This window comes from Convolutriloba macropyga, chromosome 3 (genome assembly GCF_964194025.1).
Source record: "Convolutriloba macropyga chromosome 3, txConMacr16.3, whole genome shotgun sequence".
Classification (NCBI taxonomy): Eukaryota; Metazoa; Xenacoelomorpha; order Acoela; family Convolutidae; genus Convolutriloba; species Convolutriloba macropyga.
Genome location: NC_134470.1, coordinates 17,517,966 through 17,545,321, shown reverse-complemented (window position 1 = coordinate 17,545,321; position 27,356 = coordinate 17,517,966). Strand labels below are relative to the sequence as shown.

The window sequence follows — 27,356 nt, the reverse complement described above, 5'->3', positions numbered from 1 at the left end:
TTAGTTCGATTCATGCGTGTGTGTTTGTGTGTTGAGTTCAACAAAATGGATGAGGGAAAACTAGACCAAATGTCAGAGGTAGGCCTCCAAAAGACAAACGCTTTGATGTTGCTGCGCCTTAGGTCTTTTTTGCAGCGGATGATTTGTTGTTGTTTGATCAAAAAGTTGAAGACTATTTGGACGCAGTGCAGTGGACTGACTGGAGGGATGCACTCTCGTTGTCTTTGACAGTAGAGCTGACACGCCACAAAAGGGGAGCGAACTTGCAATTGGACGCATTGAGTTCATTCCTTGTTCGTCTACATTTTGCTCGGATATAGTCATCCTCCTGCTCCTCTTCCCATTTAAATCAAAGTGGCTGCTTTCCATTGATGTCGTTGTTGTTGCGTTAGTTCCTAACAATTTCATGCAATTTCCGCACGGCGTCGCACCGCCCGAAGATTGCGCGCCATCCGAAGTCCGGGCAGCGCGTCCGCCGCCCCGCTCGGCGTCGTCCGCGGGCGGCCCGCCGTTCGTTCGGGCAGCGCGTCCGCCATCGGCGCCGTCCGGAGAGCGCGCGCCCATGTCGTCCGCGTTGTTCTTCAACTCAGAATTAAAACAACTGCTTTTTTCTTCCGCCACATGTTGTTGTTGTTGTTGTTGTTCTCTAATCATCTCGTTGTGAATAATGTGTTTTTTCGCTGCAGTTGCAAATGATGGGGAGCCACCACTTTAGAAATTAGGTCGGGCAAGATACTTGTTTGACACTCAGCCAGTCAGTCAATTGAAACCAGGCAGAAAATTTGTTTGTAACGATTTTTTGTTTTGTCTTCAAAGCATCTGAAAAACAAAACACTTTTTTTTTCTATTGAGAAATACAGGTACTTTATTGTGAAAATATACCAAAAAAAATTAGTTTATGAAAAAATGATGTTTATCACATCTATCCATCCATTCATCCATCTCATTGTTGACAAACTCCTCATTGCTGTTTTCTTTGCTTTTCCTTTGCCATACAAACAAATATCTATCGAAAAAATTATTGTTATCAATCGATCAATCAATCAATCAACCAACTAAACAACCATTACAAAACAGAACTTGATAATGAAAAACTGCATAGCTAGGTGTATGGTCTAGGTCTTTGACAAATATTTTTCATTTTATTAATTAATCTAACATCATCAACAACAACAGCAGTAAATTTTGATTACTTTTCTTCGCACAACAAAAATTAAGAAAATTAGATAGAAACAGGAAAAGAAGCGCCATTTGTAGTAACAAAAGAAGACACAGTACAAAAACAAAAAGAAGCGAGCAGCTTTTTTTTTCTGGCAGCAAAGAAGCGAGCAGCTTTAAAAAATATAAAGTAAAACGTAAAGGAGTAGCAAGAAATAAAAAAAGTTTTTTCCGAAACAGCAGCTTAATAGATAGCATCAGCTTCTAATTAACGTCAGTAGTATTGATATTGTCTTCATCATCTTCCTCTTCAGCGTCATCATAGTAACCATCAGGAACACCAGCTATTACAAGAGCTTCTGCCGACGACGAAGTAAGATTTCTGTCTTCCCTCCCGGCAACTTGTTGTTTGGTATCATTGCTTGATCCATCTCCCACGTGTTGAAACACACAGGCTACTCCCGCTAAGGAATTGTTGTTTTCTTCACTTTCTTCTCCAATTGTGTAATTGGAAAGATTTGAAAGATCAGCCGAGGAATAATGTCGAACGTTTAGATTGTTATTGGCAGCTCTACCAAATTGATTTTGTTGAAAACGGTTTCGCTGCTGCAACAACGTAGCAGATGGTGCAGCAATATATGTCACTGGTGATGGTTGCTGATTTTGCACTGGAAGCGAATGAGAGTCCATTCGAGCGGCAGCCGCAAACGGTATCTGATGTGTGGAAAGACTTGACCTAGCTGCAATGTGTGACTGATTATCTTCAAGTAAATGTGCGTTGTTGTTGTTTTGGTTGAAATAATGCAGATTGAAATCCAAAGTTGCGTCCGATGCACTATCATACTGTGGACAAAAGAACTGAGATGAATTCATTTGGCTGTTGCTTTGCTGTTGTTGTTGTTGAGCGAACCGATTATAAGCATTCTGGAGCTGGTTTTGAGGCAAATATGATGTTGCCGCTTGTCGGTAATTGTAGACTGAATTGTAGTAAAAAAGCAGGCTGTCAATGGCTGGCTTCAAACCCCAAATACGATTCATTTCTGTTACGGAGAAAGTAGCAATGCTCTTGAAGATTCCTACACGAGAAGCGTCCAACTGTTTTGTCAGAAACAGGTGCCTGCTGCTCACTGGAATTTGTGTTTCGCAGCTCAAATTGCTGATACGCTCAAACACCTCAATATTGGGTTCGATATGCTCCTGCAAAAGCGGGTTCTGATGCGTAGATGCATTGAGGACCGAATCTTTTGACCAAATGCGAACAAAATACTGACTAGAAATTGGTAGGAGAGCCATTAAATCTCTCTCTGAAAAGACCAAATCTTGTGTTATGAGCAAGGCTACCAATCAGGATAAAGTTGCGTAGAGCGCGTGAAAGTTGAGTCAAGGATACATTCTACTTGCCTGCCTTCAATCTTACATTTATGCTGTATTTAAACTGTATTAAGAAAAACCAAAGATGTCATAATCTAAATTGCTGTCCATATGCACAACACTATTTTACCAAGAATTTTATTTGCAGTTCAAACAGGCACTTGGAACGGAGAATTGGTGCTCTCTTTGGAAAATATTTGTTCAAGTCAGCATTTGCGTCATATGTTGAACTGAACAAGTCGAATTGTTCCCCGCGCGCAAGAGCATAAGGTTGTTTATTTTTTATTTGTCCAGCGAAAGCAGCATACACAGAGAAGGGACACCACACTTGTATTTGAAAGAATTTGAAGCCTGATCTCATCTCTGACCTCGGTAGTTGAAAACTGAAATAGTGCTTGACGCGTGCTACGGCTTCTTCAGGTCTCCAGTTTGTTGTGGTCGCTGGTTGGGCATTACTTGTAGATGATTGGGAGTCATCTCTACAGTATATCAACAAATGAAGATGGTTCTCGCAAAGTTCCGGTGCTTCCTTATTAGTGGACGACATAAGATTGCACCTTTGAGCTGAATTTGGAACACGATGTTGATTCTGTGAGGTTTTTCGTGTCACACACACTGCATTTGGAAAACCGCATTGTTTTAGGCAGTTAAAGAGATGGGCACCAATCACAAACTCAATGTGCTCACGCTGTAGCATTGCACAGAGCTCCTCCAAAATGTGATCACCTTGCTCTATTGCTCCTTTCTCACAATCATTGTTGGGGTAGAACACAAAATGCGCATAGTTCCTGGTGGCACCTTGACTAAACTCCATACCAAAACTCTGAAAAATCAGTGTCCCCTGCATCACAGTTAATAATAGGTACACAAATGAAACAACAAAAGAAAACGAAAAGAATAACATTCAAGTGCGGTAGTTAGTTAATGATTAAACAATTAGATCTACCTACAACTATCAAAAATCTAAAAGTTACAAAAAATTGCCTCAAATTGGCAGTTCTCTTTTCATTCACTTCAATCTTTTGTACAGTAAAAAGCAACAAGTACTGTCATCAATAAAGACTAACTCATCACAAATGTTTGCTGAAATACAATACAAACCTTCGAGATATGGTATACAAACATAGAGAGACAGACAGACAGACAGACAGCCATGAGTCTCTGCTTTAAAAATGATCATCAAGTGCTCCTCTTCTTTTGCATGATATGATCAATCCATCAATCAAACTAGCGTTTCAAGGTCTCCATAACTATACAATTGCTTACGAGAAAAAGTCGAAGTTGTTGTTGTTGTTGTAGAAGTGTTATCATCTACACTTGATTTAGATGGCAACCTCTTTTTTCGGGCGGGCACGTCTTCGACCAGGCTTCCAAAGTGAGAAGTAGAGGGGTTATTATCTTTGACGAAATGACTTACATTTGCTGGCTTGTCTTTTGAAATTGTCGTGAAAGAATTGTTTCTCTGAACGGAAATTGGTGTATAATAAATGTTTCGAGAGCTTGTTGGTAAAGAGTGTTTTCTTCCATACAAAACCGGATACTGCATATACTTTTGTGGTCCAATCAGTGGTAGAACTGCAGTCATGTTTTCCTTACTTGCATTGGAAACCAGGAGATCGGGAGGAACGGAGTGAACTTGCGCAGTAGTCTGGAGAGCTTGGACAGAATTTGAATCGTGTTGCCACCATGAAGCCGCGGACATTTCGCCTTGCGTTGTAGCAGAGCAACCCCTGCAAATCAAGTCAGATGAATTTTTGTCTTCTTCTTGCAAGCGTGTTTGCCCGTCCACCGCAATCCCTTTCCCAAGAACTTCGGTCGCCGGCCGGTTTTTCGATTTCCTTTTAACGGCTGACTGAATTTCCTGTTTTGGGGACCATCGGAAATGAGTAGCATCAATAATACAGCACACAACGACAGACAGCAAAATTATCGAAAGGATGAACAGGAACAATGAAACATAGTTTGCGCGCACAATAGAGCTGACAATAGTGTCATTAATTAGATCTAAGTCAGCTCTTAGTTGGCCACTTGGCCCGCAACAATAAAACCCATCAACGCTCATGCAACAGCCCATATTCTTCATTTGACAGGAGTCGACCGCAATGTAGTGACAAGTCAGTTTTTCTAGATATCTGTTACTTGACCAGTCTGTTATCGTCTCTGAGCTCCAATGTTGAGTGCTGTCTGACTTGGTTTGAGACATAACGTTCAATAATCTGAAAACAAGACGAAGTTTGTGCATGGTTTGCAATTCCTGTTCAAAAAATAAACAATTGGAGAAAAAAGTGTGAAAAGAAATTAATACTTCAAATTGAAAAAAGAAACAAAAATTAAATTACTGATACCAAATACAAACTGGCTACATTAATGTTTGAAGTTGGATAAGAAACCATAGGGGACAGATAAGCCAGTATCAGTATCGAAGCAGCGTTTAGTACAAGTTATCTTAGTCATTTTTTTGCAAAACTGTGTTTGAATTTTACCAGTTTTAACGCAACGACGCATTGAGCTAAATGGGGAGCGCAGCTCGTGCACCTCCTGAAGAATCAGTTTTTTGAACGCTTCGATATCGAACGTTTTCTCCACTGCTCTGTTAATAGTGAGACCTTTGACTTTAAAAACATTGTACTCAGCAGCTGTTTCATTATTGCGTCCATTGATACAGTAAAATTTTGGCCCACCACTAAAAAAATTATCAACCGTGACCGTTTTTGGAAGCTCATCCGTCATATCACCGAGATAGGAACCGATAGGTATATCCCTATGAGCATCCAAACCACTAACTTGCTCATCGATGTACATTATACTGTCTGTATCACAGTATAAAACGTTTTGAGGATTTTTCACTTTCGAAATATGCTGATATAGTATGCTTCGGGCGTGGGCGGTTGTAAAGGCAGCCAAAACAACATTAGATTTTCTCGGAATATCAGCCGCATCGTCAATCATTTGGTACTGAAGAAGCATCAAATCTTCTCCCACTAGAGTTGCGTCAATAACGCGAGAAAAATTAGACGTGAAGTATTTTACGACATCAGGGTAATTGTTGACATACCTCGTTTTTGGCAGGTTCTCACGCATACCAAGATAACCCCAAAAAGAATTGAGAAGAATTTTTGAGATGAAACGTAAGCCTTCGTTCCTCTCCATATTCTCCTCATTCAGTTTAACCCCCTCTTTGAGTTCAAAGTGGCGCAGAAAGTCTCTTCTGTGGCTACAAGTTTCAGTCTGATCACAGTTACACTCTACTGGCCACCCACTCGCTTCTGTTTTTATCTTCAAAAAAGTGTTTATGTACTCCCGAAATAAGTTTGATGAGCGTCTTGCAGTGCTCCATGACCAAATTTCCGACACATCAATAACTCTGTAGCCCCAACGAATCCCTAATCGTAGTTCAACAGTCACAAATGTGCACCAGAAAGCCCTATCAAGGTAATCACTGTGCGAGCAATTTGACCCATCGATTGGGATATTTGCCTGCTGGGGTTTGTTAGAACTAGTGGTTTCCACGCACTTCCTGCAGAGCGGGAAAAAAAGTTTCGCATTATACTTGAAAGGGATAATTGGTATCCAGAGATTCCTCGGCGGCAGAACAAGACATTTGATTAATCCAAAATATTCTTCATCCAAAATTTTTTGTTCAACTTCCGAAAAAGGCTGACAATAAATGCAATCATTCGAGCGTGATGCTAGCACTTTTCGTCGCTGAAGACTTAACGGATTTTCCGACACATTTTCATCAAAAACTGGAGCCACAAGCACAAAGTCCGGATGACCAACAGGATAAGGGCACGACGCGTTAACATACGGGTACAAGGAACAAATATCAACATACCGAAACTTTTGGTTACAATTCTTTTTGTGCCAACGTGTGCAGAAATTTTCTGTCCGACCGCCAACAAAAGCGTCTCTGGCTTTGAGTGGTGAAAAAAACTCGCTACTGCTCACCAGTTGTTTCAACTTTGAGGTATGATAGTGGCCGTTAGAAAAAGGAGCAATTTTTGCCGCTTCCTCAAAAGAATGGCTTTTAACTAAATCGTTAAATTGACATTCCCAGATATTTTCACATGACTCAATAACATAGTTTAAACCATCCGTCGTTTTGTGGCGAACTTTGTTTTCAATTTGAGATTGGAGAAACTGAAATCTTTCTTGAAAAGTGGTGAAATGAAGCTCTTCCATAGTCATTCCCATTTTCTTATTAAACTCTTTGCGATTTGGATAACATTTGTAGCAGCCGTGATAATAACAACCAAAAAACTCATAAATAATTGCTCTGTACACAACTTTAGAATCGCTGATCCAATCTTGTTCATCGGAGCGCTCTTTTTTTAACATGAGGCCATCTACACGGCACGGGCCAATTTTTTGCTCTCGAACTTCTTTATCGTTTTTTGAAGCAGAACCACCCAACGAGTTTGATTTGTAGAACTTGATTTCAAAATTCCTGTTTTTTTCCCTCTCGGTACGTTCGATCCAGCAGAGCCATTGATTAGCCGGGAACGAAGTTTTCTCCATCGAGCGATATCCGTTTGATGGTAAAATTGCTATAGAGGCTGGAGGCATGAACAGTTGTCGGTATATATAGTTACAGGCTGATGCAGCAGTACATGCTATTTGAAAGGGGTCAATGTTGTTGCATGTTTTCTTAATCAGTCGTCGAAAAGTGGTAACACCTTGTTTCAATAATTCAACGTCTGACTGGCAGTATTTTGTTAACTCTAGCTGAAAGTCGTAAACTAGCAAGTTTTCCTTGTAAATTACCTCTTGTTGTTGATGCCACTGAATGAAGTGATTAAAATCCTCAGTATCTTTTAGGGAATTAATGCCAAACAGACACCGCGGCAGGAACTGTCCGGGTAGGAAGGCAAAATCTGGTTCCTGGCATTCTCTTGAGTTCTCATGGCACTCTCTTGGTAGCGTCCGTGCTGTGCAATTTAATCCTTGGAGTATTGAAAGTCTGTCATCTCTCCTACTGATGCAGTGAGGGCAATCAGCGGAAACTATGTTCACTAAGCCGCATTCCTGTCCATTGGGGCACGAAGAAACTGTATGAAAAGGTGTTTTACCTTCAAAAGCTGCAGATGAATTAAGAAAGTGGGGGAAATATCCCTTCTCCGTCTCTTCAATAGTAAATGTCTTTGAAAATTTCCGAAGAGGGATAGGTATAAACAGGTATGAATCAATAAACCGTTTATTTCCCACTTTGAGTGACACAACTTTATTGCCTCTCAGAACAATTTTTGGAATGAAACATTGTTTCTGATATAGCCACTCCAAGATTGGCAAAAAGTCGTACCCACTTCCAAAATGAGCAATGAACCATTCGCACTTTCTGACACGCTCTTTGTTGTCGAACAACCAAAGACAAAAATCGTTAACTGAATTGCAACCAACAAAAGATTTCTCAACTCCTGAAAATGATTTTGCAATCAGAAGAACCGGTTTGTGTACATTCTTTTGTTCGCAGCTCTGATCAGTTTCAATGTCAAAGGCCCAAGTTTGTTCGTCTGGCACTGCTTGCTCTGCTTCTTCTTCCTGTCGCGAGAAGGAAGCGTCAGAACTGGACACTGAATTGGAGAGGTTACTCCTCTTTGATTTCTTGCCGGCAAAATTTCTGTTATCACCATCAACAGTCGTTCTTTCACCAACATCAGTCTCCAGGGCTGCACGTGTCCGTTTTCTGGGGCTCTGTACAAAACACTCGTGTTTCTTTCCTTGTGAGAAATCGTAAAATTGAGAACAAGTAACGCATCGTTTTTTGCTGCATTGATGAGTGGACGCCGAGTGCCGGGAAACAGTAAGATTGCACCCAGGACATTTGTAGAAATAAGAGCAAATACGTTGCGTTATATGCGCATCCAAGCACAGCTGACTCTTCAAAATTAGTCCACAAGTTTGGCAACGATACGTAGAACACGTCTGTTGTCCAAAAAAATCAGTATTGAACGCAGTAGAAGCCCTGTTTCTGCACTTTGGCATACGACACTCTGTACACGAACTGGCTGCACACAAGTGTTTAACAGTAGAAAATCCTTTATGACAAGCATAGCAGTAAAACCGAACGTTGAACAGGCCCTTCATTGAAGTGATTACATCAACGTGCTCTGCGTCTGAGTTGTACAACAGATCAATGTGCTTCTCCTGGCCGTCGTTGAAACTTTTCAAATAAACACCCATGAACTTTGCATCGTACACAGTTATGTTGTATGGTATTAGAGTTGCGGTTTTGGCCAACATAGAGAGATTGTCAAGAGTCCATTTTTTATTCGCGCTGTTTTCGAAATCAATATCCGAATTAGAAAACCGTTTCAGTTTGAATATCAACTGCTTTTTTTCCAAATCCTGTTTGTATTTTTTTGAAAATTGTTTCTTTGCCTGCTGTAATCCGTTATCTGCCAGAGCCATGCCTACGCCTAGTGCTGCTAATAAGCAATTATTTGATTCATCAGTATGAATAGATATAACTGATCGCTTCTGTGATATGAAAGTTAGTACGTCGGGGATAGTTCGATTATGAATTCCGCCTTTTTTATAGCCACCCATTGCAGGTAAAGACACCGATAACACATTCACTTTCATATCGCTACTGATGTCGAACCCTTCGTTTGAATTTAAAACACGCTCAATTTCATTTAACACAAAATCGATGATAAAATCAGCCGCTTCCTGGAAAGGTATATGAACTGGGTAACTCAGACTCGGAGCATTTAGAACCAAGCGTATACGGTGGTTAGTATTTTCGTTTTCACGGTTTAATTCTTCAATTAGGAAATTTATCAAGTGATTAAAAATGTCTTTGACTTTGTCAATTTGGGTTTCAATACCTCGGAAACTGACCTCGAAGTCGCAACTGACCGCTTGTAGGGAGCTCCTTCTTTTCGGTCTTCGTGTTATTTGATAAAAGGTTGAGGGATCAAAACCACTAGCTGAGCTCAGGTCTGGTGCTTCTGCTACAGTAGCGTTGCTGCTGCTGCCATTAGTGTGTGTGTTTTCACTTGACATGTTCAGTCTCTGAAAACAGGTATCAAATTTAGAACCTGATTCTTCAATTATTAGTTTTAGACGACGGTCTGTTTGTGTCGTTTTTAGAGAGAGAACAATCATCAATTTCGAACAGCAAAAAAAAATGTTAAACAGAATTCGTGTTCTTTCTTATGTTGAGCCAAGAACAAAATATTGTGTCATCATAAAATAATTAGAAAACTCGAGTACAAAAAGTGAGCGCATCAGAAATGACAAAAGAAAATGTTTTGTTTGGAAAATGATTAGCGGCTTTAAACACAGCAGCATGGGTGGTAAAAGTTTGGAGCAAGTTTTACTTATTATTTGAAAGCAACAGTTAAAGGCACAATTTAATCATTTGTTGGCTGGTTTCTGAACATATTTGCAGGCAAAAACCGCTGCCATATAAAGACATTCTTTAGCTTCAGATTTAGAGGAACCACCAAGACGTAGAAGAATTTCTCCAAGTTTTTGATAGGTTCGTTCCATCAGATATGTCATGCTGAACCACTGAAAACCAGTCAAAAACTCTTTGATATTTGGCAACGAATGAAGTCGTAAACCTTCGTCTCTGAGGCCTTTTAGAAGCTGCACCGCCTTCACATCATTCATCTCTTTTAATCGGATACCTTCACTTGCTTCAATTAGTGAATCGTTCCAGGCCGCAATACATTTGTCAAGATAGACAACCCTTTCATCTGCACTGGCTTGTACATTCATTTCACTGAAACGCAGGAAATACGTTAGAAACCGCAATAACAAAATCAGTTTGATCAAGTTTGATTAACGGTTGGTTGATTGGAAAGATATCATTCAAATCTTTTGAAAAAAAGTCTGTCCAATAGTTGGTTGACACGTTTTTAATCCTCTCAAAAAAGCTGTAGGTTAAATCCCGGATATAAATTAAAGTACTTTAATATCAGTAAAAACACTCTGAACTATACATAATATTTGAAGGTGAAAGTTAGGCAGCTTACAAAAATTATAAACGTTCGAAAAAACGTTCATTATAATCTAGTTTAGGAACAATCACTCTGGGATCGTCGCTGGTTTTTGTGCCTCATTACGCTGTCTATATTCTTGCGATAAATTGAACGCTCTTAAGCTGAGTGCTTTTGCGTCGTCGTGCATGTCAATTTTTCTGTAGCAATCCGCCAGCCTCAGATAAATTTGTTCGAGAGTCTTGTTCAGTCGATTCCATTGGAATAAGGAAGCGAAACGTCTGATGATTCCCATATGGTAGAGCACATTTCCAAAAGCCTTTGTGCTTTCCAGGTTTCTCAGAGCTTCTATCCATGTACAGGATCCGTTATCTATCGAAATGGTAATTGACTGATGTGACAGCTCAAGTTGACGAACAGCTATCTAAACTTTTTCGTAAACTTCAACTTCTTTTGAGCATAACGGGTTGTCGGACATTGCACATGGTTGATTTCCACTCTGCATTTTGTGGTCTGAAAAACAGAAGTGGCTGAATTGGTGATCTTGTGAGAACATTTTTTTTTCTAATGAGTTTAACAATAATTCCTCATAATATTATTGAAGACAAGGTGGTTTTGAATAAACTTGCTTCTTTCAGTTGGTCGTTGAAATTCAAAAAATAAGATAAAAAATTTGGTAGTGAAACAACTAAATAGTCAATAAATGACTGACTGTCATAGCATAAGATGAAAAGTAATACACACACATATGAAAGAAGAAAAAGTGTACAATAAATTTTTAGACATAACAAAATCCGCGCAAGAAAAATGAATTATGGTAGGTTGAACTTTTTGCTATGCTATGGTTTGGCAGCGGAGAATCAAGTCTTCAAGAGTCACATTCGAGCATGACAGCATTTTTACACAAAGTTTCTTATACACTTTTGATCGCCTCTCGTCTTCATTGTCATTGAACAGGTCGCTTTTTGCTTTGTACAAAAAACCAAGCATCCAACAATAACGCTTGATGTTATTTGTCTCCGAAGAACCTATGTTTATTTGGAGAAGTAGGCTCTTCAAATTAGCTATCATGAAGTCAAAAGCCTTATTCAATTCTTCTCGCGTTGCAACATATTTGAACTTCGCATAAAGATCATTACATTGACCCTCTGCGATAGCCTTGAGTATCATATTGCCCAGCGATATTTGATTTGATTGTTTACTGACAACCTCCTTCACTACGTCAATCCCAAATTATTTGCGCTATCTGGGTTATTTGAACATTTCCACTATCATAAACAAAACACAATAAAATTATTGAGGCTCAGCAAATTATCGAAGTGATTTGTTTTTTGTATATTTTAGGGTTCGATACTTCCCATCTCAATACAGTACAGTATATGTCATCCTAGAAAAAAGGAGGTGTTTTGAAGCAAAAAGGTTCTTATTACCTCGTCATTAACGTCCTCATTGTCCAAGTCAACAACTTCAGTGCTAGAGCTCGCTTGTTGGGAGTTGTCGTCGACAGACTCTTCGATTTCAATCCGGGTAGAATTGCCTTCATCATCCTCCAGTGTAACATGAAAACCGTCCGGTTGCCTTGTCAAACGTGCCCGCTTCACAGCAAGGTTATGGCCGCGACTAAGGTCAATTGCTTCGCAACTCACTGCTTCAGAAGAACTGACAGAAGTCATTGATACTTGTCTGAAAAACACAGCACTATAAGTTTGTTCAAGGTTTGAAAAAAGGACCAACAATGGCTGGAATGAGATGACGAGTAAAAGCTGCAAAAAAGTTTTTTATTTAAAAAATAGTAGCAAGAGAATACAAAAGTATTGTATATAGGTTGATCAAGGAGAGGATAATAATAATCTGGTAGCCAATCAATCAGTTGAACCAAAACTGTGTGATATCATTCAGACGATTTAAAATTTTTTCATATTGGAAGAACTGCTTTTTTTCACTTTTTGACTAGCTTTGAATTTGATTGGGGATCGCCAAATATCTGCATCTTGCTCATTTCGATATGATAAATCCTCTGTAACAGGGATAGCAAAGTCTTCGGGAAAGTCGTCCCCAACTTGAGACTGGGTGTAAACTTCGCCTTCGTCGCCAATCGTTTCGCCATTTAATTTGTGTTCAACTTCCACAACTTTTGTCTTCATTTTCTTCCCTTCAACGGGAGCGCTATTGCATCTTATCGCTTCAAGGGATGAAGTCATTGCCACCTCAAAAGACTCCCGGAGTGCCAAATCTGTCTCAGTCAAGGTTTCACTGGACTCACTGCCAATAATTTTTGTGACGTTGATCAATTCGTCCATTGTGAGCGATAAACTCGATTGTCTGGTCCATTTATCGGATATTGTATTGATTTTTGAATCAACCGTAGTTGTTAATTTGAAGACCTTAATGTAGGCGTATACGCTCGTTTCAAATTTTCTGAGCCCGACTCTGACAAATCGGTTGTTTTTTGGATCCAGGTCCCACACGTTATCCAGTTTCGATACCTCAAGATCTTCTTCAGGCGTTACTCCGGTGAAAGGCTGTGCATTTTGTCGCTCGAGGTCACTTTGTTCTTTTCGTTTTCTGATCCACTGCGCCATTCTAAATTATTTGAAGCAATGAAACTATGAACTAATTTTTTGAAAGAAAAGTGTTGCGTAGGTACGACCAACTCCCGTGAAAGGTATCAGTTTCCCAGTATCACTTCGAATTTCAATCAAAATATCGTGAATATAGTTTTTATTGACAAGCTTAGATTGAGTTTTGTCAAAAGAGTGACGATATACAGCTGGATATCCGAAACGGCCTGCGATGGAGGACTCCACCTTTTCAGGACCAATTTGAGTTGCGTCAGATAGGGGGAAAGATCTTAATAAGGGTGCCTTGGTATTGCCAACAAACTGTGGCTCAATAATGTCACAATAAACAAAAGCAAGATGATACAAATTGATATCCGTTGGAAAAACTGGCTTATCTTCAAACTGGTTGTTTCCAGAGGAAAGTTTATTATGCGTCTCCAACGGAGATTTCTCTAATCCTAATATGTATCTGAGATCATCGAAAACATTTGTCAGATGAACACAATCCTTTCCTTCGCATAGAACAACCACACCTTTGGACGTAAGTTCTTTTCTCGGGAAAAACTGAAAATCTTTTTTACTTTTATCGAAAATAGATTCTCGTCCTCTAGATGCATAGATTCCTTTTTCCATGCCATCAATCAATTCGAACACGCTATTGTACAAACCTTTAGGAACACGACAATTTGATAAGCAGATGCCAAGTTTTCCATTGATATAGTCAAATTTACCTTCAACGATATTGAAGAACTTTTTTGGGCAAGTTATGCTAGAGAGGGAAACGGTCCACTGATTATCGTCAAGTTCTAGAGGTGCGCTGAGTGATTTACGGAAGGACGCAAGTGTATTGTCGGGATAGCAATCAAGCGACGCATTGGATGATAAATCGATCGTAAAGAAACTGTTTTCTAATTTTGTCATCAAAACGTTGCAATCACTATTGCCTAAAGTTGGCAAGCACTTCCTCTTTTAAAAAAAATAAAAAAAAACGCTCATGGCTCAAACTGTGTTTTAATCAAAGTTTTAACTTACTAACAATGTTGTCGGAATGAAGACCAAGATGATTTTGGATATAAGTAGGATGACACTCCTCCACTTTTTGTTTTCTTCCAATGAGAAACAAAATGTAGTAGTGCAAGCTAATCTGAAATAAAGTGTAAGGGCTGTTTTTTTCAAAAACGCAAACAAGAGCTCTAAGTAAAAAATGAGAAATCACTTTATTTTTTTTGCTGATTGAAAACAAAAACAGCGAAAGACCGAATTTTACAAATTGTAAAATTTCATCAAGACATCCCTCGCTTGTTAGAAATAATCCTCTTTTTTAAAATCTGTAAACAGGAGTAATATAGAGAATTTACAATCATTCCGAAGGAGGAACATAGTTGAAATTTTACAATTTGTAAAAAGTAGAAGCTGAGTTTTTTACAATTTGTAAACAAAATAGAAGCTGAGTTTTTTTTTACAAATTGTAAAAAAGTAGAAGTTGAGTTTTTACAAATTGTAAAATGAGATGCCTAAAAATTTGACAATTTGTAAGAGAAACGTAGTTGAAATTTTACAATTTGTAAAAAAAAGTAGAAGCTGAATTTTTTTACAATTTGTAAAAAGTAGAAGCTGAGTTTTTTTACAATTTGTAAAAAGTGGAGGCTGAGTTTTTTACAATTTGTAAAAAAGTGGAGGTTGAGTTTTTTACAATTTGTAAAAAGTAGAAGTTGAGTTTTTACAATTTGTTAAATGAAATGCCTAAAAATTTGACAATTTGTAAGAGGAACGTAGTTGAAATTCTACAATTTGTAAAAAGCAGAAGCTGAATTTTTTACAATTTGTAAAATGTAGAAGCTGAATTTTTTACATTTGTAAAATGTAGAAGCTGAAATTTTTACAATTTGTAAAATGTAGAAGCTGATTTTTTTACAATTTGTAAAAACTAAAAAATTAGAGCAGCAAGACAAAATTAAGTAAAGCTTATTCGAATAAACAACAACGCTAGGACAAAAGCAAAACATTTAGTTGAGAAGGAGCAACCAAATGACGGTTAGCAACAGTGTGAGCAAAATGAATTACTTGGAGCGAGGCAAAGCTAACCTCAACTTGCTAGTCGATACACCAACCAATCAGAAAAATGATCCACAAAAACAAAGAATTAAAGCATTGAGTCCTATCAGAAAATTTATCAAAAACGAAAAACGAGCAAAGAATGAATGAAAAGTAGAGAAAAATTAACCAATCAGTTTTCTTCACTAACTCAAATTAAAATTCGAAAACACAAAACGAATCAACAAAAAGGTTGTTTTCATAGTGAATCAAGTTTTTTACAATTTGTAAAAAATTTTTACATTTTGTAAAAATGAGTTGATCCGACAGACAAGTATCACGATAAAAAGAGTAAGAGTTTTTTACATTTTGCAAATTTTCTTTTACAAATTGTAAAAATTGTGCATTTTTTAGTTTTTGAAAGATTACTTGGAACGATGAAAGTTTTACAATTTGTAAAAAAAACTTGTAAAATGTACTGTTTGTTTTCAGAATTTAAAATAATTTTTGAGAAGTATAATTTTTTACAATTTGTAAAAATTTTTTTACAATTTGTAAAAATTTTTTACAATTTGTAAAAATTTTACATTTTGTTAGATAAACTGATTGTTTTTAGAATTTGAAATACTATTGAAGAAAAGCAATTTTTACAATTTGTAAAAAATTTTACAATTTGTAAAAACAAATTTTTTACATTTTGTAAAAATTATTTTACAAAATGTAATTTTTTCTGCAAATATAAGAAAAGCTGACAGTGTGCATGTATCAGTCAGTTGTTGCGTATAAACGCGTGAATGTGTGCGCGCTTGTGTGTGTGTGTTTGTGTGTGTGGGTGTGTGTGTTTGTTTGTGTGTGTGTGTGTGTGTGTGGGTGGGCGGGTGGGTAGGGTTGATGGAGGGGGGGGGGGTACACATTTTTTGTAACTACTTTTTTGGTAACTTTTTTTGATAATTTTTTTAGAAAACACGCAGCCTTTTTCGAATACGTAGGTTGAATAAGTTAGGAATAGATTTAACTGTTTAGAAAGAGTAAAATCGTTTAGGCAAAAATACTGTTTTTTGTATGTGAGGATAAAGCGTGTTGATAATAAGAGCGATGACAAATTAATGTGCTTGCTCTAACAAACAGGAAGTTATTTTAACAAACACACATACTCACGCACGCACACACTCATACACAACACAAGCAAACACACATACTCACGCACGCATACACTCATATACACACACACACACACAACAAACACAAACGCGCACTCAAAAAGGAACAATACGGCAGCTGAAAAAAGTGGGGGGAATTATGACGCTATATGTTTTGCTAAAAATTGAAAAAGGAAAATGAATAAGCTTACTGTGTCATCTAAAAATAGAACAACATGATTAGTCGGGTAGGCTCCGAAAACCGAGGAAGAATGCATGTGCTGATTGGGTGCCGAGTATCACCCTATCGGCATATGTATTCTTTTTTCCTCTTTTATTGGTCCGTGATGTTTTATAACTTTGTTGGTTGCTATTGTTTGTACACGGAAACCCTAGGAAGAATGATTCTTGCTTCAAAATTTTATACGCCTATTTCGAGGAATCGGTAATAATTTTGCTAACAATCCTTTTGATATTTTTAATCAACACCTGTTGCGATAACAGCAGTTAAATAAACTACCAGTGAAATAAATGTTAATGCCCGATCGGCACTGGAAAAACACTTCAGCATTAGACTACGAGTTTATGCACTCTTTTATCGCCACTTTTACTAATTAAACAGTGTCGATAAAAGAGTGGTGATAAACTTTTAGTCTAATGATGGAAACAGTTTGATAAACTTGTAGTTTAAAAAACAAACATGATCGCAACAGGTGTTGATTAAAAAATTACCACACGGTTGTTGTCGCCCTCGAAGTTATCATAACACCTCTGCTTCGCCTCGGAGTTTGATAACTTCTCGGTGGCGATAACAACCGTGTGGTAATATTCATTGTGCAATAGCGAAATCTGCTCGTTAACTGTCGCGACGTTTTCGGCGGCTTTGACTTTTGTCTTATGGCCTTCGTAAATCATATCGATTGGTTTTTGTTGTCTCTGCCTATGTCTCTACATATGGCATGCTTTGCTTCTTTCCTAGGACGATTTCGAACTTGGGTAGGGGTTAAAAAGAAATTGCGGTAGTTGCGCTGTCGTTTAAGTTGACTATTTTAGATGGTAGTCAGGTGGTAAAACTAATTTAGCTTGCCAGGCTAACCCAATCATGGTGCTGTGTTCCGAAATCTGATGCTACAAACTCTTTGCAACATCAGGTACAATAACTAAAATAACAGCAATCAATGAATTGTGGGTGAAAGTTACCGAATGTGCGTTGGGACTGTTTCGGTCAAAGAGGCGCTCCATGGGCTCTTCAATTGCGTCTTTCCTGGACCCAGTACTTGAATTGTTCCTTCTATAAATTCCCTGCAGAGGGAGGAATGGCATTATACGAGAGTGCTCTACAGTGAGGCAGTACCTAAAAGACAAAAAATCCGAATCTGGATGGGGCCATAATCAGTCTTTCGAGGTCGTAGGTAGTCCTGCCAGGCTCTATGGAAGGATCGCATCCCCCTTCTGCGCGACCCTAGTAAATCTGATCAGAGATGACTGGGTGGAAGACCTTATCCTGGGAAATGGAAAATTAAACAGTAGCTCACTCTGATTTTTTTTTATTGGGCGATGATCAATTGACACGATTTTTGGGAAATCAATTACTTTAAAAAAATACCGTGAATTTAAAGGAAGGGATAATTTTATTTCTCTTATTACATCGTTAAGCAACTTGATCGTCGTGATTCCACAAATGCGGGGAAATTTTTCCCATGTATCCCATACAGATTTCTTGGATGCCATACAAGAGCCAGACCTGGATGCCATACAAGTTTTCTTGGATGCCATACAAGATTTCTTGGATGCCATACAAGAGCAATAGAGACCAAAAATGTTCTGTTTGTGGTTTATCCTGTCTACTTTCTACGTGTATACCCACCCTTTCATGGAATCGCTGAAACGCGAAAAAAAATTTGTATGGAAAACTTGGCAACCATGGTAAGATCATGCAACAAAAATTTTGTATGGCGTGTATGGAACCATATATGGCTCTTGGATATGGTTGCCAAGAAAGGTCAACCCGGGATCATATGCACCCCAACATATATATGTATCCCAACATATATACAACAAATCTATCCATCTAGGTGCGAAGTTTGGGGAAAAGACGATAGTCTATTTGAGGAGAAAGTATTCTTCATCTTTCATTGTTCTTTCACGTCAGAGGGAATTTTTGTGAAGATTAGGGAGCTTACTGATATCTTTTAAATAATATATATTTTTCGGCTTTTGATTAAGGTACATGGTCTTTGAACGCAGATAAAATAGATTTCAATTATCTGTATTGGTCATCCCAACGGGTTATATTTTTCAGACTATGTAACGGCTGCTCTCCTTGTGTTTCACAAAGAAAGTTTTACACCGCCCAGTTCGTTCTGAGTGGTTACAAAATCTGTCCGGATACTTCGTTTATGCAGTTCGCTTTTGTAACTGTATATCCGCTCTGCTGTACTTACCGTTGCATTAACTATTATGTTCGTAATTATTGGCTAATCTTAGTTTTTTCGACTATCAATTCGAACTGGATTGCTACAGATCACACAATACGGGATCTCTTTATGTATACCAGTTCAATCCGATAGAAAAAACAAATCAAAGACAAAGATATATGTCTAAGATCTGTTTGTGCAAAAATATTTAAACTTAAACTTAAGTTGGCTTTTGCTTTTTGTACTCACAAGTTGAGAATGCCAGAAGTTGGGGTTGTAACAGTTGAATTTCAGCTCCAATAATTCGTTGATGCAAAACACAGTAACAGAATTTACTGCTCAAGAATAATATTTTGAATACAAGACACAGTAACAATTTACTGCTCAGGAATATTTCTAGTTCAAGACACAGTAACACGTTATTTACTGCTCAAGACAATTTGTTTTTGCAATATTTTGCTGAGTTATACTTTCAGCCGTTTTCTGCGGCTACTACGTTGAGTTCTGTGTGTTGCTTATTGTTATTTCCCCTTTTTCTCTTTTTTCTCACGTGACAAACTGTAACTAGAACTAGAACTATAACTATTAAAATGACTAAGACAACAGAAAGTGTTTTGTTTCTATTTTCCCCGCCTATGCAAGCTTGTTATTCCTTAAGCTCAGCTCCAACATCGCCAGCCCTGTTTTCCTTCATGAAAACATCTTCGTCCCTTGATAGCACTGGAGCGAGCTTCACTACTGGTCTCTTGTAGTATCCATCTTTCGTTCGGATTGTCGCTGATCGAATCACTCCGTCGGAACCTTCAAAGGTTTCGATTATTCGACCCAGATCGTAATATCCACGTTTGTCACTGTCTTCCACTAACCACACAAGATCACCCTGCTGAAGACTTCTGTCCGTTGTGGTCTGCCATTTCTTTCGACTATTCAACGTTGGCAAGTATTCTTTACGGAATCTGTCCCAGATGAGGTCTGCGTAAGCTTGTGTTTGTCGGAAGAGCTTTCTATGATCAACAAATTGCTCTGCACCTGATAGATACGGTAAACAAAGGTTCTTGTTGCCAAGTAGAAAATGGTTTGGAGTAATAGCTTCTAAATCGGTAGCATCAGAACTGACTTGTGTCAGCGGTCTAGCATTCAGCGTCTGTTCAACAAGACACATCGTGGTTGACAAAACGTCCTCCGTGACTGATCGATTGCCCAGCACTGCGTACATTGCCTTCTTGCAACTCCTAACCAGTCTTTCCCACACTCCTCCAAAGTGTGGTGATGCAGGTGGGTTGAACTTCCATCTGATACCTTGTTGAATCAGATTTTCTTCAATACGCACCTTGTTCCATGCTGCTATATACTCTGCCAGTTCCTTTTCAGCTCCAACGAAGTTTGTCCCGTTATCGCTAATCATTTTGACCGGTTTGCCTCTTCGTGCAATGAATCGCATAATTGCGTTCAGACAACAATCAGTGTCTAGTTTTGGTGCAATCTCTATATGTACCGCACGTACAGTAAGGCATGTGAATAGACAGCACCAACGCTTTTCGTTTCTTCGACCAATTTTTACTGTGAATGGTCCGAAATAGTCTACGCCCACATTCGAGAACACTGTTGATGCGACTAATCGTTCTTCAGGTAGATCTGCCATTACTGGTGCCTTTGTTTGGGCTCTTCCCTTTCGACATCTAATGCATTTGTTTTTGATCGATCTCAAAGCATTTCGTATGCCTAGGATCCAGAATTTTTGCTGGACTATGTTTCTGACATGTTCAGTACCTTCGTGTTGATTATTCTTATGTTCATTTTGCAAGAATATTTCAACTACATGGTGCTTCCAATGTAACAGTATTGGATGCTTGGTTTCGAAGTTCAGATGACTTTTACCTATTCTGCCTTGAGCACGAATAAGTCCTTGCTGGTCTATGAATGGGGAAAACTGGAGGATTTTGCTGTTTTTTGGAATTTCCCTTTCAGCCTTGAGAGATTTCATCTCTTCCGTAAACTGTTCTTGCTGCAGTAGTCTGAAGATGCTTGCTTGTGCATCCTCTCTTTCTTCAACACTTAGTGTTTTTGTTGCCGGTTTGTGTTTTTTGAATACGCGCTGTACGTATGCCATTGTGTTTACTAGTCGATTGTAATTGCTGAATCGTTCCCACTGAATCATCGGCTTTCTCTCCTCAACCTTAGCTGAGAAGACTAATTGGTCGTTTTGTTCGTCTGAAGCAAATGTTAAATTTGCCTGTTCAGGCCAATCGTTCTCTCGTTGCTTCAACCAGGCCGGCCCAGTGAGCCATTCACTTCTCTTGAGTTCGTCAACATTGATGGCTCGTGTCCCGATGTCAGCTGGATTGTTAATACCACTCACATGATTCCATTGTGAAACATTAGTTGTATCCAAAATCTCAGCTACTCTGTTTGCAACAAACACCTGTTGCTTGCGGTGGGAGCTATGAATCCATTGCAGAACAGTAGTGGAGTCTGTCCAAAAGTTACAACTGTGAATTTTCGTTTCGTGTTCCTTCACTATCTGTTCTTTAAGTCTCACCGCCATCACTGCTGCTTGTAGTTCCAAGCGTGGTATGGAAAGGTGTCGCATTGGTGCAACTCTGCACTTTCCGATTACAAATGCTAAGTTTGCTGGGTATTCTTTGGGCTTTGAACGTAGGTATGCCACTGCGCACATTGTATCTTCAGATGCGTCGGCAAACACATGAAGTTCCCATTTGTCCTTGGCTGTGCTGAAGTATCTTCTATCAATGCTGGTTTCTTCTACTTCTGGAAGCTGTGCCTTCCACTTCAGAAACTCTTCTTCTTCGTTAGGTTCTACTGAGTTGTCCCAATGTTGTCCATTTTTGGTCCAGATGCTCTTCAGGAGTCGTCTCATATGGACACTGAATGGTGCAAACAGTCCAAGAGGATCAAACACTGAAGAAACTAGAGATAAGATCTTCCTTTGGGTGATTGGGGTCTCAACTTCTTTGCTTGTACCTCTACAAACCTGTAGACTATCATCGGTAATCGTCCACTGAAGCCCAAGCACTGATGACCCTTCCTGGCTGGGTTCTACTTCAACCTGCTTTGTTTTGCTGATTGATCTTAAGTCCTCTGGGATTGCGTTGGTTACCACGTTGCTGTTGGTGATCCACTTCTTCAGTTCAAATCCATGTTTTGAGAGAAGAGGTTGCAGTTGTTTGAAAACCTTGATTGCTTCTTCAGGTGTTTCGACTGACTTGATGAGATCGTCCATGTAGAAGTTGTTTTGGATTGTTTTTGCTGCAATTGGGAACTCGTCCTCGTTATCGATGGCTACTCGCTTCAGAGCGTAGTTGGCACATGTTGGTGAACTCTTTGCTCCAAAAACATGACGTTGATACTCGTATATTTGCACAGGTTCGTTCATTGTTGGTCGCCACAAAAATCTCAAGCAGCTTTTATCCCGTTCAGGAACTTGCACTTGCAGAAACATTGATTCAATATCTGCGGTTAGGGCAAATAACCCTTCTCGAAATCTGAATATTGTTCCGATCAATCCGTGTAGTAGATCGGGTCCGGCTAACAACTTGTCATTTAGGCATATATCCTTGTATTTTGCTGCAGCGTTGCAAACGCGGCGAACTTTACCCGGTTTGTTGGGGTTTAGTACTGGATGGTGTGGCAAATACCATTCCTTTCCGAAAGTGCCTTTGACTTCCGATTTGCCAAGGATCTTCACAAATCCTTTTTCAACATCTGTATCAATTGACTGTTGATACAATTCTTTTAAGTTTGGGTCTCGTTGGAATCTTCGTTCCAGTGAGTAGAGCTGACCAAGAGCCGAGCCGTAGTTGTTTGGGAGATTGGGTTCTGTTTCACTCCAGAGCATGCCCACTTCGTACCGCTCGCCTGTAAACTTTGTCGTGCTCTCTAGAAATTTCTGAGCTTGCTGCTCTTTCTTTGATTGACTTACAACATTTATTTTGGAAGCATAGGTTTCTATGTCCCACCATGATTGGATATTTTCTGCCACTTTCACATCTTCTGTGAAGGCAAAATGACAAACATTTTGACTTTTCTGGCCTGTCATGGGACCACTGACTACCCATCCTAATTCTGTTAAGACGGCGAAAGGCTCACTTCGTGTTCCAATCTTATAGTCCAATGGACGTTGAATTTCGTAGGCATCTTGTCCAAGTATGATGCCTACTTCCATCAGGTTGAATGTTCTGTTAGTGGGAACATTCAGATGTCTGAATTTGTTCTTCAGTTCCTTGTAATCATATGTTGTGTTTCCCAACGAGATTGATGGGTGTGCAAACGCTTCAATCGAATGCACCTTTGAATGTAGTCCCTTTATTGTGATAGGAACCCTCTCTGTCCTCAAATCTTGCGTCCCATGTATGCCAGCTATGTTCAAGGTAACGTCCATGCCTTTGGCTTGTAGTTGATTCTTGACACTTTGATCGATGAATGATACTGTTGACCCACTATCGAGGAAAGCGTAGGTAGTCAACCTGTTACTACCACTCTGAACCGATACAGGAACTATTTGAAGAAAACTAGTAACTTGGTTACTCTGGTTGATTGTTGCTGCGCTAACATTAACTGCGTGACTACCCTCGTCCATTTGGTTTTCTGAGTGTAGCAGTCTGTTGTGCTTTTTGGTACATCCATTTATACCGCACGGGTGGACTTTACAATCTTTGATTGCATGCCCTTTCCCCAGACATCCATAACATAAGCGTTCTTTTCTCACTGCTGCATAGCGATCGGTGACATTCATATTCTTAAATATTGGACAGTTCCATATTTTATGAGTGCCATCCGCTAGTGGACAGTTGTTGTTTTGCATTTGCTTCGTTTCGTTCGCATTCGAACTCGCACTAATATTTGACGATTTTGAGAATCGTATTTCCTTGTTAGCGTTTGGTCGATCATCTTCCTTTCGTTCGCTCTTGGTTGATGGCATGCCTTCATGGACAAAAGCCATTCGAGCTAACCATTTTTCAAGGAGAGTGAGATCGGGCCTATCTTCTTGACACTCGTCAACGAAAAAGAACCACTTTTCTTTCAAATTTGGGGGCAGTTTTTCAATTGCCACTTGCAGTGTTGAACTTGATTGCAGATCGCCTTCATAGTTGTATTGCTTCAGTACATTAACTAGGTTGCTGATTGTTATTGATTAATTAATTATAGCCGTTGAGTCGTGCATTCGAATTGGTTGTTGTTTGCGCAATATGTTAAGCTGAGCGTCGACAATTAGGTAAGGTCGCCCAAACTTGCGTCCCAGGAGTTCCCACGCTTGAGCGTAGAATTCTCCCGAATAGTCCATTCCTGATATAGCTGACTTTGCTTTACCTGTCAACAAAGTTTTCAAGTGGCTCATTTTCTCTGAGTCGGGTATATCGCGATGGTGAACCGTTGCTTTGAACATGTTCGACCACTCCGGCCACTCTAGGGGATTTCCATCGAATGAACTCAACTTCAACTTAGGTAGCTGACTGCTACTGCTTGGTTTATTGCGCTTAAACTTGCCTTGTTCCCGGGCTGCGCTGGCACGCTCTCCACTTGGTGACCGTGACTTAAGTACACCTTCGCGATTGAAGCTTACCCTGGGATAATTGTTGTCGATCCTGGTTTTCGCACGCTCGAAACTATAATCGTGCAAGTTGGAGAATTTATTCGAGTTATCGAGCCAACCGGAAACATCTTTATTCTTCGGGGTTTTCCAGTTGAATGGTGATCTACTTCGCATGCTAGGGGCTGCACTATCATCAGAATCTGATGCTCTTGCGTCAAGAGCTTCTTTCTCGTATTCCAGTTTCAGCGCACCTTCTTCAAAAAGTTGCATCTCCATTTCAAGCTCCTTCCTTTTCAATTCGGATTCAATTTTCTTCAACCTCATTTTTGATGCAAAGTCTTTCTCTAGAGTCGCAAGCTTTTCTGCTTTTTTAGCTCGTTTATCAGAGGAGGCCTTTGAATCATTGTCCCTGTTTGGGTTTCCATGTTCAGCAGCTTGTTGAGAAACTCCCACAACAGACTGTGAAGACTTAGCGGCAGTTGGTTCTGCATCGCTTGTCAATTGTGCGGTTTGATTCTGTTGATCCGTCATGTTTGTTTCTCCGTGAATGTATGGTAACCAATCTGCGTTTAATGTTTGCAAGAAATTTAGTCGGTCGGCTTCGTAACGTTCAAACAATTCAGAATCACGAAGAAAATTTGCTCGCTTTCGGTTAAGAATGCAAAGAGAGTCGTCAAGTTTCAGCACCTGTTTATAGATGGTCTTGAGTTTGCTTGATCTATCGTTGTTTCTGATTAGTTCCTGGCCTTCCTGAATTTTTGCTTTGATTTGTTTTTCGGAGTTGCTAATCTGTCTAAGCAAAATGTCCTGACTCTGTGACGGAGTCACTGCGTTTGTACTTTGGGACTGCAGCTTGAATATCTACAGTACCTTTTGTTTAATTGCTTTAATTAAGTCTTGCTATTCAACTTCTAATGCACTTTGCCTAATTGGCTTTGCGTTGTTGAATTGCTCGTTGAGTTTTGTTCTCGTTCGTCGATGACTTCGTCACTTCGACTGTTGGGTTGGACAGCAGTTTATTCCACTGTCCGGGTCGGCGGACCAAATGTAACGGCTGCTCTCCTTGTGTTTCACAAAGAAAGTTTTACACCGCCCAGTTCGTTCTGAGTGGTTACAAAATCTGTCCGGATACTTCGTTTATGCAGTTCGCTTTTGTAACTGTATATCCGCTCTGCTGTACTTACCGTTGCATTAACTATTATGTTCGTAATTATTGGCTAATCTTAGTTTTTTCGACTATCAATTCGAACTGGATTGCTACAGATCACACAATACGGGATCTCTTTATGTATACCAGTTCAATCCGATAGAAAAAACAAATCAAAGACAAAGATATATGTCTAAGATCTGTTTGTGCAAAAAAATTTAAACTTAAACTTAGGTTGGCTTTTGTTTTTTGTACTCACAAGTTGAGAATGCCAGAAGTTGGGGTTGTAACAGTTGAATTTCAGCTCCAATAATTCGTTGATGCAAAACACAGTAACTGAATTTACTGCTCAAGAATAATATTTTGAATACAAGACACAGTAACAATTTACTGCTCAGGAATATTTCTAGTTCAAGACACAGTAACACGTTATTTACTGCTCAAGACAATTTGTTTTTGCAATATTTTGCTGAGTTATACTTTCAGCCGTTTTCTGCGGCTACTACGTTGAGTTCTGTGTGTTGCTTTTTGTTATTTCCCCCTTTTCTCTTTTTTCTCACGTGACAAACTGTAACTAGAACTAGAACTATAACTATTAAAATGACTAAGACAACAGAAAGTGTTTTGTTTCTATTTTCCCCGCCTATGCAAGCTTGTTATTCCTTAAGCTCAGCTCCAACAGACTAAAAAAAGAACTGACAGAAAAACAGTGAATTGTCAGTATTATTTCGTTTTTTTCACAGCAGAGTGAGCAGGTCATTTCAGTTAAAATCAAAATTGCATAATAAAATTCTTTTGGAGATAACCTAAAGACGAAAGTTCCAACTAAATATCGTCACTTTTTTGACAAACTGAACGCATCTATTGACGTGACATTGGAGCGAATTTAATGATTTGTACTCAAGCGTCAAATATTGGAAAGTCTTTCATAAAATTGAATAAGCTTACTCTAAACATAATTAATATCTCTGAATTTTGCGAAACCTTGGTCCAGCATATCTTTTACGTGCACTTTCCCTTAGCTGGAGCCTTAGGTATATAGTCGTCAGACATTTAGAGGAATGATTTCCAAACCGTGAGACCAGAACTTATGTGCATTGCCCATCTGAGAGCATCGATCAATCTTACGTCACCTTTTGCAGTCTTGTTCGTGCTCTAGGAGATACACTTCGAGGAACTCGATCATGCAATTGATCTTGTTCATGTTGGACCCTACAACGACAGTGTTGAAGGAGGAACGGAAGTGACTGAAGAGAACCTGTCTGAGGAAAAGAGTCATCCTGTTCGATTTGTCATCTGTATATTTTTCAAATGCACCCAGCAGAGGTCCAGGGCTCATGTAAGGGTCTGGGTTGAAAGGGTCCATTCCCGAATAAGTGGAAACGTTATCTAAGCACAGATTTTATAAACATTTTACTTTGGAAGCTTATAAATTTTTATGAAAAGGAAGGACAGAATTTAAAATCTGAACTCAGTTTGAAAATCAGTTTCTTAATTGAGAATTAAATTTCAAATTATTATAAATCAGTTGGAATTGATATTATTTCACCAGTTACGTTTATAAATTAATAAGTGTTACTGCAAGTTGTGTAATCAAATCTCAAAAAGGAAGAAAAATGTGTGTGTGTGTGTGTGTGTGTGTGTGTGTGTGTGTGTGGGTGTGTGTGTTTGTGTGAAAAACGTTTTTAAAAGCTCTTATCTCGTCTGTAGATTAAAACAGGAGGTAAAATTACTTAAGTATCATGAAAATTCATCTAAATTGTGCAAGTATTGTGATGTTTAACTTTTTTTTAAAAAAAAAGAATTTCTAGTGTCAATATTACTGCATACAGGGTAGGACTTGGTGGAATTAATCTCTCTCTCTCCTCCTCTCTCTCTCTCTCTCTCTCTCTCTCTCTCTCTCTCTCTCTCTCTCTCTCTCTCTCTCTCTCGCTCTCGCTCTCGCTCTCTCTCTCTCTCTCTCTCTCTCCTCTCTCTCGCTCTCGCTCTCTCTTTTGCTCTCTCTCTCTCTCTCTCTCTCTCTTCTCTCTCT

The 27,356-nt window shown here is 39.1% G+C and overlaps 1 protein-coding gene across 4 annotated transcripts in view; it reads right to left on the bottom strand.

Moving 5' to 3' along the window:
* Positions 1-27,356, bottom strand: part of LOC142336910 (uncharacterized) — a 71,863-nt gene that overhangs the window by 28,328 nt on the left and 16,179 nt on the right. For all 4 annotated transcript variants that reach the window (XM_075385890.1, XM_075385892.1, XM_075385891.1 and 1 more), the window contains 2 exons: positions 26,458-26,713; positions 17,410-17,563 (listed from right to left, as the gene is read on the bottom strand). In XM_075385890.1, the coding sequence (XP_075242005.1) occupies positions 17,410-17,563; positions 26,458-26,713 (410 nt within the window). The remainder of the gene's footprint in view (positions 1-17,409; positions 17,564-26,457; positions 26,714-27,356) is intronic.